Below are 14,341 nucleotides of genomic sequence, written 5' to 3' on the forward strand. Positions count from 1 at the left end.
AATTATAGTAAGATATAGAACTATATTAAATGACTAGAGCCCTAACTCACGCACAAAGTGATGCCTGCTGGGCGCATCCATGTTTGTACACAAACCTATGGAGAACTGGAAATTGTGTACGTATTTTGTGCATCTATTTGCATATCTGTGTTTGTATTCCATACCGGTGCGTCATCGAAGCCTATACGCCCAAAACCGAAACGCACGATCAGCAAATGAGTGTGTCATTTTTAGGCATGCAAGTTTTCCTCAGATCTGCTGATTTCCTCGTTTTTCACTTCTAATGAATGTCATTACAAATTGCAAAATGCTGTACAAAGTCAGGTGTGGTTTGGAGTTTCCTCTTTTTCCTAAATTCCCAGTTGCATGCCTGCATTTTGTTCTACGCAAACAGTGCAAAGTTGTTGTTTTTTTTTTTTTACTGTAACACGCGTAAGAAGTTTGCATACGTTCTACGTGTTGCATTTAGAGTACACTTTCAATATTCAATCCATCTAATTTCATCAACTACAAACACGCCCATGGATTCAAAATGTCTGCGCCCAGGACGGCTTCAAAGCGTCTCCACGCGCAAGAATGAGGAGTTAGTGCTCTAGTAATTTAATATAGCTCTATGGTTGTACCGGTACTTGTAGTCTGGATCTGAAAGCTAGAGACTGAGCTAGAGACTGAGACCTGAAGACCCACACCAAGACCTAGAATTAGAAAAGTGGGAGGGGATGACCTCAGGGTCCAAAGTCGAGACCGAGACCTTATGGGCAAGACCGAGACCTTAGACTAGTTAATGAGAAAGATAGGCCTATGCATTACAAAAACATGGTGTAAACAGTGTTTTTCTGAATGCTGAGTTAATTCAAATGTTGTCACAGTGTTCCCACCTTAAATTTTAGATTTCAACCATTTGTAAGACTGTTTGAAAAGAAAACTAGCAGATTTTGTTTCACATAATTTACATTTCTCAAAATTTATTTTGTATTTTTATTTTAGGCCTATTAAAGTTAGGCTGTTTCCACAGGCATTACAAATTGAAAATTAAATAGCCATGAAAATAAACATTATCTGAACAATGATTATCTGAACAATTCATGCTTGGCATTTTCATACTTTGGTAAAGTTGGTATCCATTATCAAAACAAAAGAATGTTGGCCTCCTAGTCCCTAGTCCTACTCCGTCGTGTCCACATTCGTGCAGCAGGATGCGACATGTCAACGCGACATGTCATTGGCCTAGCCGAAGCGACTTAGATTTTACTAATGAAGTCGGCTGAGGTGCCTCGTAAATTACGTTAAAAGCCGAACTTGTGCCAGCCTGTGTGAGCTTAATCTTGCAATATCTGCAGATCGCAGAGTGCTTCATATTGTTTGCCTTCCAGTTGGGAAATTCAGTGTGGTCTTTGAAACCAAAGTGTCACTGCAGAGTGTGCCGACATGGTTGCACCGCTCTTGATCAACTCGATGCAGTAGTACGTACGCACGCATCTAGCGCATGCGGTACAGAGCAGTGTACCGAAGTAATGCAAGGGAGTTTGCATTACTAGAAATGCAGTAACATGTGGGTACCAGACTATTTGATTTTATTCCTCGAAATCGATACCACTGTCTATCAAAACTTTTGAAAGTAAGTTGGATATGTCAGATCACATAAATTTCTTTTTTGTGTGTGTGGTGGTTTTCCCCCAACTGAACAATAAGGTCTCGTATACTCGAGACCCCACAAGATCTTGAGACTTTGCTCCGAGATCGAGGCAAAGACCGAGTTCTTTGAGTCGAGACCTTGAAATTGTCGAGACCTATTTTCGTAGGTCTCGAGACTGGTCTCGATACCGAGACCTGCCTCGAGACCTACATTGTACATCACTGACATGTATCACCCTACTTTAAAAAGGGGGGAGGGGATGTCAATGGCTTGACTCAAGTCACAATTTTTGGTGACTTGACTTGAGAGCTAACGGGTAACTGACTCAAATCAACTCGAGTCACTGTGAGCACATAACTCATAACTCATCAGAAGAAGACTTGACTTGACTCGATTCGTCCGAAAATTGCACAAAAATATAATTGCACTGACTTAGGGTACAGAGTTATTAATGTTTGCACTCGTACTTTGCTGCATCATTGACCTCACTTGATAATGTAGTGCACAAACTACTTATACAGACTTTAAACGCATTTCCACATGCTTGGTTTCAAACTGCAGTTTTTCATTCTGTAAGTGTGTATATCCAGAAATCTTTTTTGACGTTGGCATCAACACTAAGCAAAATACAGTATGTCCCCAAAAAAGTATGTCTCCCGATTATGTTCTACAAAACCATGAAGTCAATTTTCAACATGTTTGATTGGCAGATAATGGCCTAAACCCCTATGAGTTGCATTTGATTTCCATCACGCCTCACTGCACAATGGTCAACTGATCACAACAACATATTTAGACACTGTGTGACCAAGTTCCTTGCCTTTACCTATTTCAAAGCTGTGTTAAATGTATTAGTTGTTTAAAATCTTGCATATTGAAAAAAATAGGCTGATGTGGTATGGGATTGGAATCATTTGCCTTTGCCATGATGACTTGATAGCCAGGCAAATGATTCCAATCCCAACCGAGCCCTTTATAAAGTTTATAAATAATACATCAAAGACAAATGGGACATTTGCCTGTATGGTGATGGTCACCGGAGTAGTCAGTATCTAGATCCAGTTCACTTAAAAACTCGCATAACAGCCCATAAAAAACACGTATTGCTAACTTAATTCAAAATATAACGGGAGTAACTTGGTGAAAATTGCCAGATAACTGTCATGTCCTCCAGAAATCAGCTTGCAGTGTTCCCTTAGGAGGTGCTATCCTCTGCGTCTTGGTGACCATCTGTCAATAAAATAAAAAGAAATTACATGTTAGCCAAGTATCTGTGGAAAAAATCCCAGCCAGTACAGACGTACCTGTGGGGCAGACTCTGCCACTACCGGCTGGTTCTGTGGGTACCAGCGGACAGGGAAACTAGTCCACTGAAGGCAAGGAGCATGTGCCAGGTGCAGGTTACACCACACAAACCAGAGCGATGGTACACACATGTAGGTAGTGTGACGGTAGGTAGTGTGATGGTAGGTAGTGTGATGGTAGGTAGTGTGATGGTACATGTAGGTAGTAGGTAGTGTGACGGTAGGTAGTGTGACGGTAGGTAGTGTGACGGTAGGTAGTGTGACGGTAGGTAGTGTGACGGTAGGTAGTGTGATGGTAGGTAGTGTGACGGTAGGTAGTGTGACGGTAGGTAGTGTGACGGTAGGTAGTGTGAAGGTAGGTAGTGTGACGGTAGGTAGTGTGACGGTAGGTAGTGTGACGGTAGGTAGTGTGACGGTAGGTAGTGTGATGGTAGGTAGTGTGACAGTAGGTAGTGTGATGGTAGGTAGTGTGATGGTAGGTAGTGTGATGGTACCATCACACTACCTGATGGTAGTTTTGTTGTTGGTTTGTTTTAATGACTTTAAGTGCCCCAGGGTAAACTGACACAAAAGTGCCCCCACATATTGCCTTTGACTTACATTTAATCAGAAACCAAAAACACACATTTATTTATTATTAATTTTTGAGTAATTGTTTTCATATATTTATTTATTTCCAGGATAAGTCAAAGTGTAAATTGGTCTATATAGTTTTGACAGATTGATGTTTCTTTTTACGACTTCAAATACTGCAAAGTGAAAGAAGATGAGCTGTAAATTCAATTGTGTACATGTATAATATTCTTGTGTGAATGGAACTGAACTTGTCCGTTGTAATTATTCAGTTGTTTGCAATCTAATTTGTTTAGCTTTCCTGTTGCAGTGCCAAAGTAATGAGGTAAGCTGTGACAGGAGTTGGCCTGACAGCCTTGCAACAATACTTGTGTACAAGGGGGGAGATTGAAATGGCAATCAACAAGATGAGCAGCCAATTCACTTTGATTGCAGGTGGCCGTCACAGGCGAGTTGGTCAAGTTCTTCATCTTCCATGCCCGGGAGGTAAGAAATAGTTTTGTCTCTTCAGCCAAAAATGATCTTGAATCCGAGCTATGCCGTAGAGGTGGAAACCGAAGCTGGCCATTAAGTCTAATACTGGAGAAGCGCTCAGAGTAACTGCAGGTTGTGGCCAGAGTTTAGTCCAGTGACTGGCCATAGACTGGGGCTAGGCCTAGGCCTAAACAGTGAATGTGACACTGTGGATGGTTGTTACTATTATAGAACCAATGAAAAGTAACCTCAGGGTACATAGCTGATGCTGTGGCATTCTTTAGTTTATTTCTTGCCCAATTTTCTGGATTCCTTTTTGTCTTTTTACCCAATTTTTCTCCATTTATTTTATAACACTCATCTAAGACTGCTTAGCATTCACATCTGCCATGATAACAGCAAGTCACGTGATATTCTGATTGGCCAATCATGGAGTTCGGTACTTCTTGTTCAAAATGTATGGATTTGAGTTCTTGTGCTAAATATCAAATCTTACAATTTTAACAATGGACAGGTATCTAGACAGAATTGGCGAGGTGGGACAAGCACCTGTTTGTTTTATTTCCAGGGACATAGCAGGATAGGGGGAATCCACACGAGTCTATGCCGTGTCGGCCAAGCAGAGGTGGCACTTGTCATGGTAGGTTTGCCAATGGCTAGATCTCTCTAGGAAATATTGCATACATGTACATTAATAATGCTCCCTGAGTAAGATGAGAAGAGTAGAATTGCTAACTTTTAAAATCATCATATAACAAGAATAAACATCAACAGGTAAAAATTAATAATGGTTTAAACAAAAATGGGCCAAACAGGCATATATACTCGCTGACAACTCATGTGAAGAATTCAAGTATTTCTCTTTACCAAAGGCCTAAGCAGTTAAAAACCAACAAAAGCTGTTTCGGCAAGCTTTTGTTTTTGTTAAGATTTGTGCATGTATTTTTGTTACCGGCACTTTGGCCAGTAAAATCAATCAGATTGCCTTTATACCTGGCACTCACTTAGACCACCACCCACAGATGTGTGCCAAACATTGACGTCATCATGACGTCATCGGGTGTCACGTGACGTCACATTAAATGTGCATAGTTTGAAGGCCTATATCTCCAGAACTACAGGTCTATTTGGGTTCAAAGTTGGTATGTACCTAGACCGGGATGTGTTATAGATGAAAATTGAAGTGACGTCATGACGACATCACTTGACATGTGATATCATATTAAAAGTGCATATTTTGAAGGCCTATATTTCCAGAACTACAGGTCTGATGGGGTTCAAAGTTGGTATGTACCTAGACCGGAATGTGATATAGATGAAAATTGAAGTGACGTCACGATGACATCATAGATTGGTTACGTGACGTCACGTTAAAGATTAGATTTAATCTTTGAAAATCAATATAAAATCAAACGTGACACACCTGAACTTGACGTTTGCAAGAATTGATAGAATAATCGAGGGTCTTCATTTTTGATATTATGTGCAAAATCACGTGACCCTTCCCTCGGGTTGAAACCGGAAGAGCCTTGTAATTTGAAATTGGTAAAAGATGTGAACTTGCTTACATTGATGTATGTTCTGGCTAAGTTCTTCTTTACAAAAAAATAATGCTGACGTCATAAAATGTTAGAGCGCCCTCTAGCGGCAGGTTGTTATACATGATTTCATATGAAAATTGATGTGACGTCATCATGACGTTATCATGTCACATGTGACGTCATAATTCAAAGCCCTATGAGAATGTAATCAGATATTTATATGCCACCATTTATTATAAACAGAACACATTATACACATCCTTCCTGGATACTTATACTTGAAACTTTACAAGTCACATATATGGCACACAGAAGTTACCGAAACAGCCCTGTGTTTGTCCACAAACATAAGTCAAGTTCAGTTTCGAAATTAGTAAAATGAAACTTTCTTTTTCGATTGAGGACAGAACCCATGAAAATACATACAGTCTGAAATGTGAATATTATAAGTGCATCTTGTATTTCTCTTAGATTCTGACTCATCTGCCAAAGATAATGACTTGAGTCTATCAATCAATCATTAGATGATGTTGATTTCACATTGGTACAGGTCGGGTAACTATATATCAACTGGTTTGTATGTGAATGAACTTGAACAATGTGAAGTGGCTTCATCTGAAAGGGTGATTTAACAGCCCTCCATTGATAACTAATTTGCATTTTTGCAGTCACCGATGACCAAACATCATTGATCTAAAAACAAATGCTACCTCCACCCCACTTCCAAGTTGGTCTGATGCAGTGGTGAATTGAGCTAGGAAGTGCGACTGCAGTGGATTATGTATACACCGAGGAGCTAGTAATGGTGAAGATGTTGGTTCATAAAATGACATCTCATGTTGCACAACTTAATAAACCCTAACCCTAACTCCCAAGGCCTTTTTGCTAGGATGTAGCCTCAATCCAGCAAAATCCTCCAATTGGCCTCATGAAAAAATAGCATATAACCTCAATCTTGCAAATTCCTCCATTATTTCTTGAATATTGTCCGTGGAGGGGTGACCACTGCCTGAATCCTGCAAAATCCTGCGGCAGTAACTGTCAGTATGTTGAGGCTAGGCCAGTGACATCCTGGAGCAGTACAGAGGATTTCAAACATAATCCTGGCCTACCGGTATATTTATGCATGGCTGAGCAAAAACAACACAAGGTCCAGCCCAAGACCTTGACAAAATGCATCCTACGAAATCAGTAACGCACTTCTGCCATGTAACCTCAATCCTCCAAATTCCTCGACTTTGGCAAAGAGGATTTTTGAAGGAATCATGGCGGTTAGGGTTAATCATTTCAAAAGTGATTTACTAATAGGAAATTATTAGCCCATGCCAAAATACACTCATAACATAGCTTTGACATCATCCTAACTAGACAAGGTTTTGGGCTATGCCCATTGCAAGCTAGGGTTTGAAAGCATTCGACTTAGTGACAACAACTAAAAACACAGAAAAGCTCTGTGTTCTGTTCAAAACCAGACACACAGTTCTAGTTTTTCTTTGTCCTTAAATAGTACCTTACCTCAAGGAATGTCTTGAGTCTCATGACAGGTCCCCCAGATCCTTTTGGTGTCACACTCTCGATTCTATGGGAAAATGTACAAGCCATCTCATGACTAATGAATTGTTAAACCCACTGAGAACTATGGTAAATCATATTTGCTTTTGATAAAATTAAAGCACTAGAATGGTATACAAATACTGAGTGGCTCAGAGTACTGGGAGGAATGTTATCACAAGGTAAAGTCTGGAAAAAATGCAAAAGTCCAGATTTTACCAAGCAATAATATTCCTCCCATTTCACAATTTAAATCCACTCAACATTTGTTTTATGTAACTGACAGATCCTTGTCATTTGATTTGCAGTTAAAATGAACTTCTATTTCGGTGCAAAATAGGTGGGAAATGTATTTATGTCTTCCAAACCACCCCTTCACGAAATGTTTGAACCCAACTCTGTAGCTACTGCCTCTTGGGAACAATAGGCGCTACGCACAATGTGCACACAAGCATGCACCATAGATATAGAATAAAAAGTCTATGGTATGCACACAAAATACCCCGCCATGGGTGGAACAAGGATGAACTTAACTGTTGAATAGTAAATCCCATTCACCATGGGCGAATGGGACTTTTTGAGCCCCAGTGTGGATGGGAGCAATAACGAATGTCACGTGATGTGAGTTCCACCAATCAAATGACAAGGATCTGTATGTCAAATTGTATTTGAACACTTGAGCATGGTGCCTTTATACCTATTGTCCTTACGAAGATGTTATCCCTTGAAGTACAAATGAAATGTTGTTAAATTGAGAATTCCACTTCACACACTCGTGTATGGTCGGTAGAAAATATATGTTTGCGAGGTGCAATTTGTAGCGATATACGCACAAACTTTCCCTGCGCCCTGTTCACGTGTACGCAGGCAGCTCAAATCCGTTACATTTTGACGCTTGTGACTTGCGTTCGAACACCAAGGAATGGCGAAAATGCGAAGTCCTTCAGAAAAACAGAGGATTTGGTGCCCCCTTCTTCTTTGTCTCGAGAACAAGAAATCTAAGGATCTACCATAACAACCTTGTCTGACATGTCAGGCCATGTAGGGGAGAAATCTGACACACACATGGCCGACATTTACGACATGCACCACATGGCCGTCGTTCACGTCATGCACGTGCTGTATGCACCAGTGCTGTAACCACTAGTGTACCCAGTGATTTTGACAAGCTTGTCGCCTTGCAGTAGTTATGACAATTTAAATTGCATTTATATAACCCTATATCTAGATAACTACACCTCCCATTTGGTTAATGTTTGGCATATAAACAGATGAAGAATATTTTTCATTTTCTAAAAACTAAGTTGCATTTGTTGATGTTAGAGTTTTATTTCAATTTGTAAAGTTTCAAAGCCTGTGCCCCTTAGGTATGACGTTCTGACATGTATTCATGTGTACATGATGCGCACGTGGCGATCTACAATGTACATGTACACGTACACATGAAAGTTTTTTATGGGGTGCAAGTCAACTTGGTCCCAAGTCAACTCCGTCTCAAGTCAACTCGGTCCAATTCAAATCCGTCTCAAGTCAACTACGTCCCAGGTCAACTCGGTCCCTAGGGACTTGAACCCACGACCTGCAGAATAACCCGCAGACCACAAATTTAATGCTCCAGACCATGAGGCCACAGCACTCCACTTATTATTGATGTATTCCTAAAGTGGCGCGGCCCCTAACACTGCGCAATTTGATTTTCGCCCCAAGTGCCTTGCTAGAGCTTTTTTTAAACTGGGACCAAGTTGATTTGGGCCAAGTTCATCCCTACTGAGTTCACCCGGACTGAGTTGACTCGAAACCTTTCTATGCACACAAATTTTCCCTGCTGTGCCCTGAACATACATATGTGTGTTTTGAAAGTTATATGTAAGTGGTCATCTAGTCTACGCGTGAAAGTTTCAAATGCGCTTGAAATGATCTGCCTGCGTTAGCGTAAATGTCGCACGTACAATAGGGTCAGGTCACGGGTGAGTTAAAGGTAGAGTACATCATATGTAATTTGTGCATTATGTTCGTTTGAAGCAACAAAAGTGCTCAACAGGGTAACAGAGAATGTCACATTGAAACTTCGATGTAGGTTTTTTAGGTCATAAATATACTTAATTACTTAGACTTACTTATACTTAGATATACAAATGCGTGACATCATGATGACATCACCAAAAATTGGATTGTTTTAAACACACAAAAGGGAAGGTCCAATCGTCATTTAAGAGTCTTTAAGCATCACAGAAATAGTTCTTTTACTCGGGGGCAAGTTAGATAATATGAGTATTATGATGCAAAACCCGAAGTGAAGTCAATGTTGATTTTGTATGATATTTATTTTCAATATAAACATCATTTTTTTCTACTCTCAAAATTTAACACTGTCTTTGTACAGCTCAAAATCGACTAAGTTCAAAATCGACTCAAAACATGACATAGACCATATTGTAAATATGTGCATTGACAAGTAATGGGTCATGTGATGTCATCATAAATGTGCATTTTAAAATGTTCCTGTATCTAGAGAAATTGGAGAAGTCCGATTGCATTGCAACTTTGTATGTACATAGACAGGAATGTGTTATAGACCAAATTGGCATCACATCTAGATGACGTCATTGTTTTAATTTATATAAAATGTTTAAGGTCTTATAGATTATCGCCATATCTCATGAACACAACATGTTCAATTCTAAATTCCCTTTGAAACAGGTTGATTAGCTCATGGGTATTTGCACAAAAATGTTAAAAATTTGTGATGTCATGATAGAGTCATAAAACATTGCGAATTTCAAAACACATACAAGGGTTGGTCCGATCGTCATGACACTTGGTGGTATGTAGATATAGTTAGAAGTATGCAAAATTCGAAATGAGGTCAAGATAACGTCATCAACTGACTTTTAGATTTTTTGGCTACTAGCAAAATTTGACATAAAATGCACTTTGAACTTTGTTCGTAAGTTAAATTGATCATTCACATGACTGCACATCGATCAACAAAAATCATAAACTCATGAAAAATTCATAATACGGAAAAGCCATATGTTCTGTTCTTAAAAGGCAGAGTGCATTGCGTAGCTGCAATTGGCTGAACGAGAACGTGTCCCGGATGCTGATTAAAGGCAGAGTGATTTTGAAAGGCATTTGCAGCTATCCAAAAGGAACTGACAAAATAATTGATGAAAAGCTTACATGGTTTAAAGTTAATAATGGCACTAAACTCCCTGTGAAATTACTCTTTCTGGCATGCTGTCATTTTGAAGAAAACAATGAAAGAAGACCATTTCCAATGATGCATCACATGATGCATTGATCATTTGAAATTTCTGTTAGTAGTTGTGTTTTTTATTTTGGCGCATCCATGAATGGGTGCACGCAGGCATTGACAAGACGCACACACACACACACACGCCCGCTATTATTTGTCAGTTCAGCACGTGACATTGCGTAGCTGCAATTGGCTGAACGAGAACGTGTCCCGGATGCTGATTGAAGTGGAAACAAGAACACAGAATATTGTGTTTCTCGGAATATTCAGGGCTTAAACTTCATCAGGTTAGTTGTTCAGAACCGACTACATGTTTTGAGCACTTGTTGCTTCAAACCCAGTGGCGTATCCAGAGGGGGGTGGGGGGGGGGCAAGGCATTTTTTTTTATTTCAATAAATGGTTAGAAAGTTATGACATCAATCCTTAAAATGAAAACCCGCTGAAAAACCATTACAATGCGCTGTGAAAATGGGCATATAATTTGCAGTATGCATACTAATGGTCAGTTTTGAAGAGCGCCCCCATTTGGAAGATGCCCCCCTCACATCAAAAGCTGGATACGCTACTGTTCAAACCAAAAATATGCACAAATGACAAATGATGAAGCCTACCTTTAAACAGACATAGATCTAGTTTCCTTTTCTTTTTCAGACTCTTCTCCATAGACTTTCACACGTTTTTCCCCCAATCATACACCTTGGCACGTTCGTATGTCTTATTAACTTTAGAGTTGGCAGATACTTAGACCACCACCCGAAGTTGGTCCCGTGACATTATCATGCAATTAAAGATACATTCTTCGAAGCTGTATTATCTTCTGAATTACAAGTCTGATTGGGTTGAAACTTGGTACATGTATGTACACATGTACATACACAGAGATGTGTTACAGGTGAAAATTGAAGGGACTTCATGATGACGGCATCACGTTGCTAAACCAGGATGTGTTATTGGTGCAAAATGTGGCAGAGTCATTTCAAACGATCAAAACAGCTGGTGTTTGTCCACATACACATTTCTAGTTTAACTATTGGGTGGTCTGTTTGTGTCTGCCTCCCTGCCCAAGCACCCTGTTCCACTCTTTTTAGTACTTGATACCTATCAAGTCTTTGTCAGTTATAAACTTACTTTGGGAAGTAGTTCCTGTAAAGTACTTGTAGGAGCTTGAAGAACTGTCTGTGATATGATGCAGCTAAATCATGACCACACACCTGTTAATGAAAACATATAGACAAAATAGTCAGTTTGCTTCCTCACACATATGTATGATGATATATATATCAAGATTTATAATAACAAAGTTATGTTGATTAGCCCTTTTAGATGATTGACCAGCCTTTTATCTAATTCTCAGATCGAATCCAAACTTGACACAGAACAAGATCACATTGTAAATGTGCGCACTGACAAGTGTCGTCATCATGACATCATGGGCCATGTGAGGCCATCACAAATGTGCATTTTTCTATGCCCTGTAGAGCACTTAAAGTTTGATAGCGTGAAACTTTGTATGTTTGTATTAGATAGGGATAAGTTATAGATGAAAATGGAAGTGACGTCATGGTGACGTCATTACATGATTTGATATAGATTTCTGAAATGTTGAAGATTATCACCATTTCTCACAAATACAACATGCTAAATTCAAAATTATTTTTGTAATAGGTTTGTTAGATCATAAATATTTGCACATAAGTGTGAAAAAATGTGTAATATCATCAAAAATGCGATTTTGAAAAGTCATCAACTAATTGTTTATAAATGTTTACACTTTTATATTTTTGGGCTACTAGCAAGTTTAACATTAAATGCACTTTTTACTTGAAATTATCATTTACATGACTGCACATCGACAAAAAAGAATTCCTACAAAAAAGTGGAAAAGCCCTTTGTTTTGTTTTCAAACAGACATAGACCTCTAGTTTTAGTTGTGTTTATGAATATGTTTTTTTGTTTAAGTAGTTTGTTTTTCATAAGTCTACCCCTGGGTTTTGTTAGTGTTTGGTTGTTGTACTATTTTGCAATATCTGATCACTTACCTCTAAGAAGTCAAAGAGCATTGTTGCAGTGATATCTGGTTGTGGTTCAACATTGAGTAATCTGGCTAGCCATTTCCATGCATGATCTATTCCATAGGGATGGACCTGTAGATCATAAAAATTTTCATTTTGTTTTACAATTTTCTTCAAATAAATGAACTGTGTTGTGCTATACTATCACAAAAATATAACATGTACCTAAGTCTCAATGTGTGCATGTTGTCTTTATTTTGTTTATTGCAATGTAATTTTCACAAGTGGATATCAATTAACAAAATAATATAGCCATATTTGGTGACATGTAGATGACTTGTGTTATACATCAAGCAGCTCACCGAGGTTTTGGCTGTGGTGGCAGCCATGACATACCAGTCAAGGTAAGCTGTAGATCCTGCATATGAGAGGCAACACCCTCGCATCTTCAGGGATTACATGTTGCTATACGCCATGCAAGTAACATAGGATTTTCCATCGCTTCATAAACAACACAGAGCCTGAATGCCTGAATTTGATATTCATTTTGTTTCCAATAACATACATGTATATTCTTTTTGTTTGTGGGGTTTCATACAGAATAGGCAGTGCTAAAGTTTTTTTGGGGTTGGGAGTCCAAAACAGGGTCAGTCGGAAATGAGAACCAAAAAATAAGAATGGGATGCGTTATACATGTAATAGTCCTCTCCCTCTTGCAGACTATGGGGGCATTGCATGCAGATTGGTATAAAGTCTTGAAACTTGGCACAGATGGTCATTGATGCTTGGCAACATAAACCACACCTACATGTAGGGGCACTTCATCCCAACTCACTATAATGTAATCGAAGTTACAGATGTAGAATGGGGATCGACAGATCTCTCCTCACACAATTTGGTGAAGTGGAGAAGTCTACTATCACAAGTCCTTCTGGTGGATCTATGTCTACTTTTGGCTGCTAGGTACATGTATGTAGCTTCCTCTGAAAGGTCAGCTGCTCAGAGGGAAATTTTGACAGCATCCAGGCACAAAGATAGAGAGTGGCCAGATCCGTGTGTAGAATGTGAGACCTTGGTTGTGATAGGTCTGGCCAGTTGGGGAGCATGAGTGGCGAGTGAACAAGAAGATCCAGAAGATGTGGGAACCATGGCTGTCGTGGCTAAAATGGGACTATGAGGATTATCTTGGATACTTCTCTCTCAATCTTTGTCGGAAACCATTGTCTGAGGGAGATTGGAGGGCAGGCATACGGTATGCGTGGATTCCTGTCTAGTCGAAACTGAGGGCATCTCCTTTCCAGGGCACGGGGTTAACATGACGTGTGCAAAAGGTTGGAAGCTGGTTGTTCAGGTGGGATGCGAACAGGTCCACTTGTGGTGTTCCGAGTATCTTGAAGATGTGTCTTGGTACAGGAGGATGGAGAGACCATTCTATTGGAGAGACGCGACCCCTGGAAAGAGGGTCTGCAAGATTGTTCTTCTTCCCTGCCAGATGGGTGGCTTGAGGAGAGATTTGACGTGGAATGCACCAACTGAGTAGCTCGCAAGTGGCAAGGCAGAGAGACGGGGGCGAGTCCCCCTTGAAGATTGATGTAGGACACAACTGTAGTGTTGTCTGACTTGACCGGGACCAGTTTGTTTAGGACTTTGGACTCGAGGGACTTCAGGGCTGTGGACACTGCCAGGAGCTCTAAGTGATTGATGTGAAGTTGACTTGCTTCCATAGACCAAGTGCCGGCCCATGATTGGTTCTCTAGATGCGCTCCCCAACCCAGTCTCCATGCATCAGTTGTGAAGACAGTTGTTGGAGAGGGGCGAGGTAAGACCACTCCACATTGAAGGTTGTCCCGAGAAAGCTACCAGGAGTTTCTTGAACTAGCCACGTTACTGGAATCATTATGGAAATGGGATCTTGTTACAGGAGATGCACCAAGGGACAAGATCCACCAGCCTTGCCATGAGGCCCACTAAACAGAGCCAAGCCTTGGCT

At 40.0% G+C, this 14,341-nt stretch overlaps 1 protein-coding gene across 2 annotated transcripts in view; it reads right to left on the reverse strand.

Moving 5' to 3' along the window:
• Positions 1–945: 945 nt before the first annotated feature.
• Positions 946–14,341, reverse strand: part of LOC119726998 (nucleoporin GLE1-like) — a 32,117-nt gene continuing 18,721 nt past the window's right edge. For both annotated transcript variants that reach the window (XM_038198860.1, XM_038198861.1), the window contains exons 14-17: positions 12,379–12,483; positions 11,468–11,550; positions 7,044–7,107; positions 946–2,866 (exon numbers count right to left, since the gene is read on the reverse strand). In XM_038198860.1, coding sequence (XP_038054788.1) covers positions 2,798–2,866; positions 7,044–7,107; positions 11,468–11,550; positions 12,379–12,483 — 321 coding nt within the window. In that variant the 3' untranslated portion in view covers positions 946–2,797. The remainder of the gene's footprint in view (positions 2,867–7,043; positions 7,108–11,467; positions 11,551–12,378; positions 12,484–14,341) is intronic.

The sequence above is a fragment of the Patiria miniata genome, unplaced genomic scaffold (assembly GCF_015706575.1).
Source record: "Patiria miniata isolate m_02_andy unplaced genomic scaffold, ASM1570657v1 HiC_scaffold_2, whole genome shotgun sequence".
NCBI lineage: Eukaryota > Metazoa > Echinodermata > Asteroidea > Valvatida > Asterinidae > Patiria > Patiria miniata.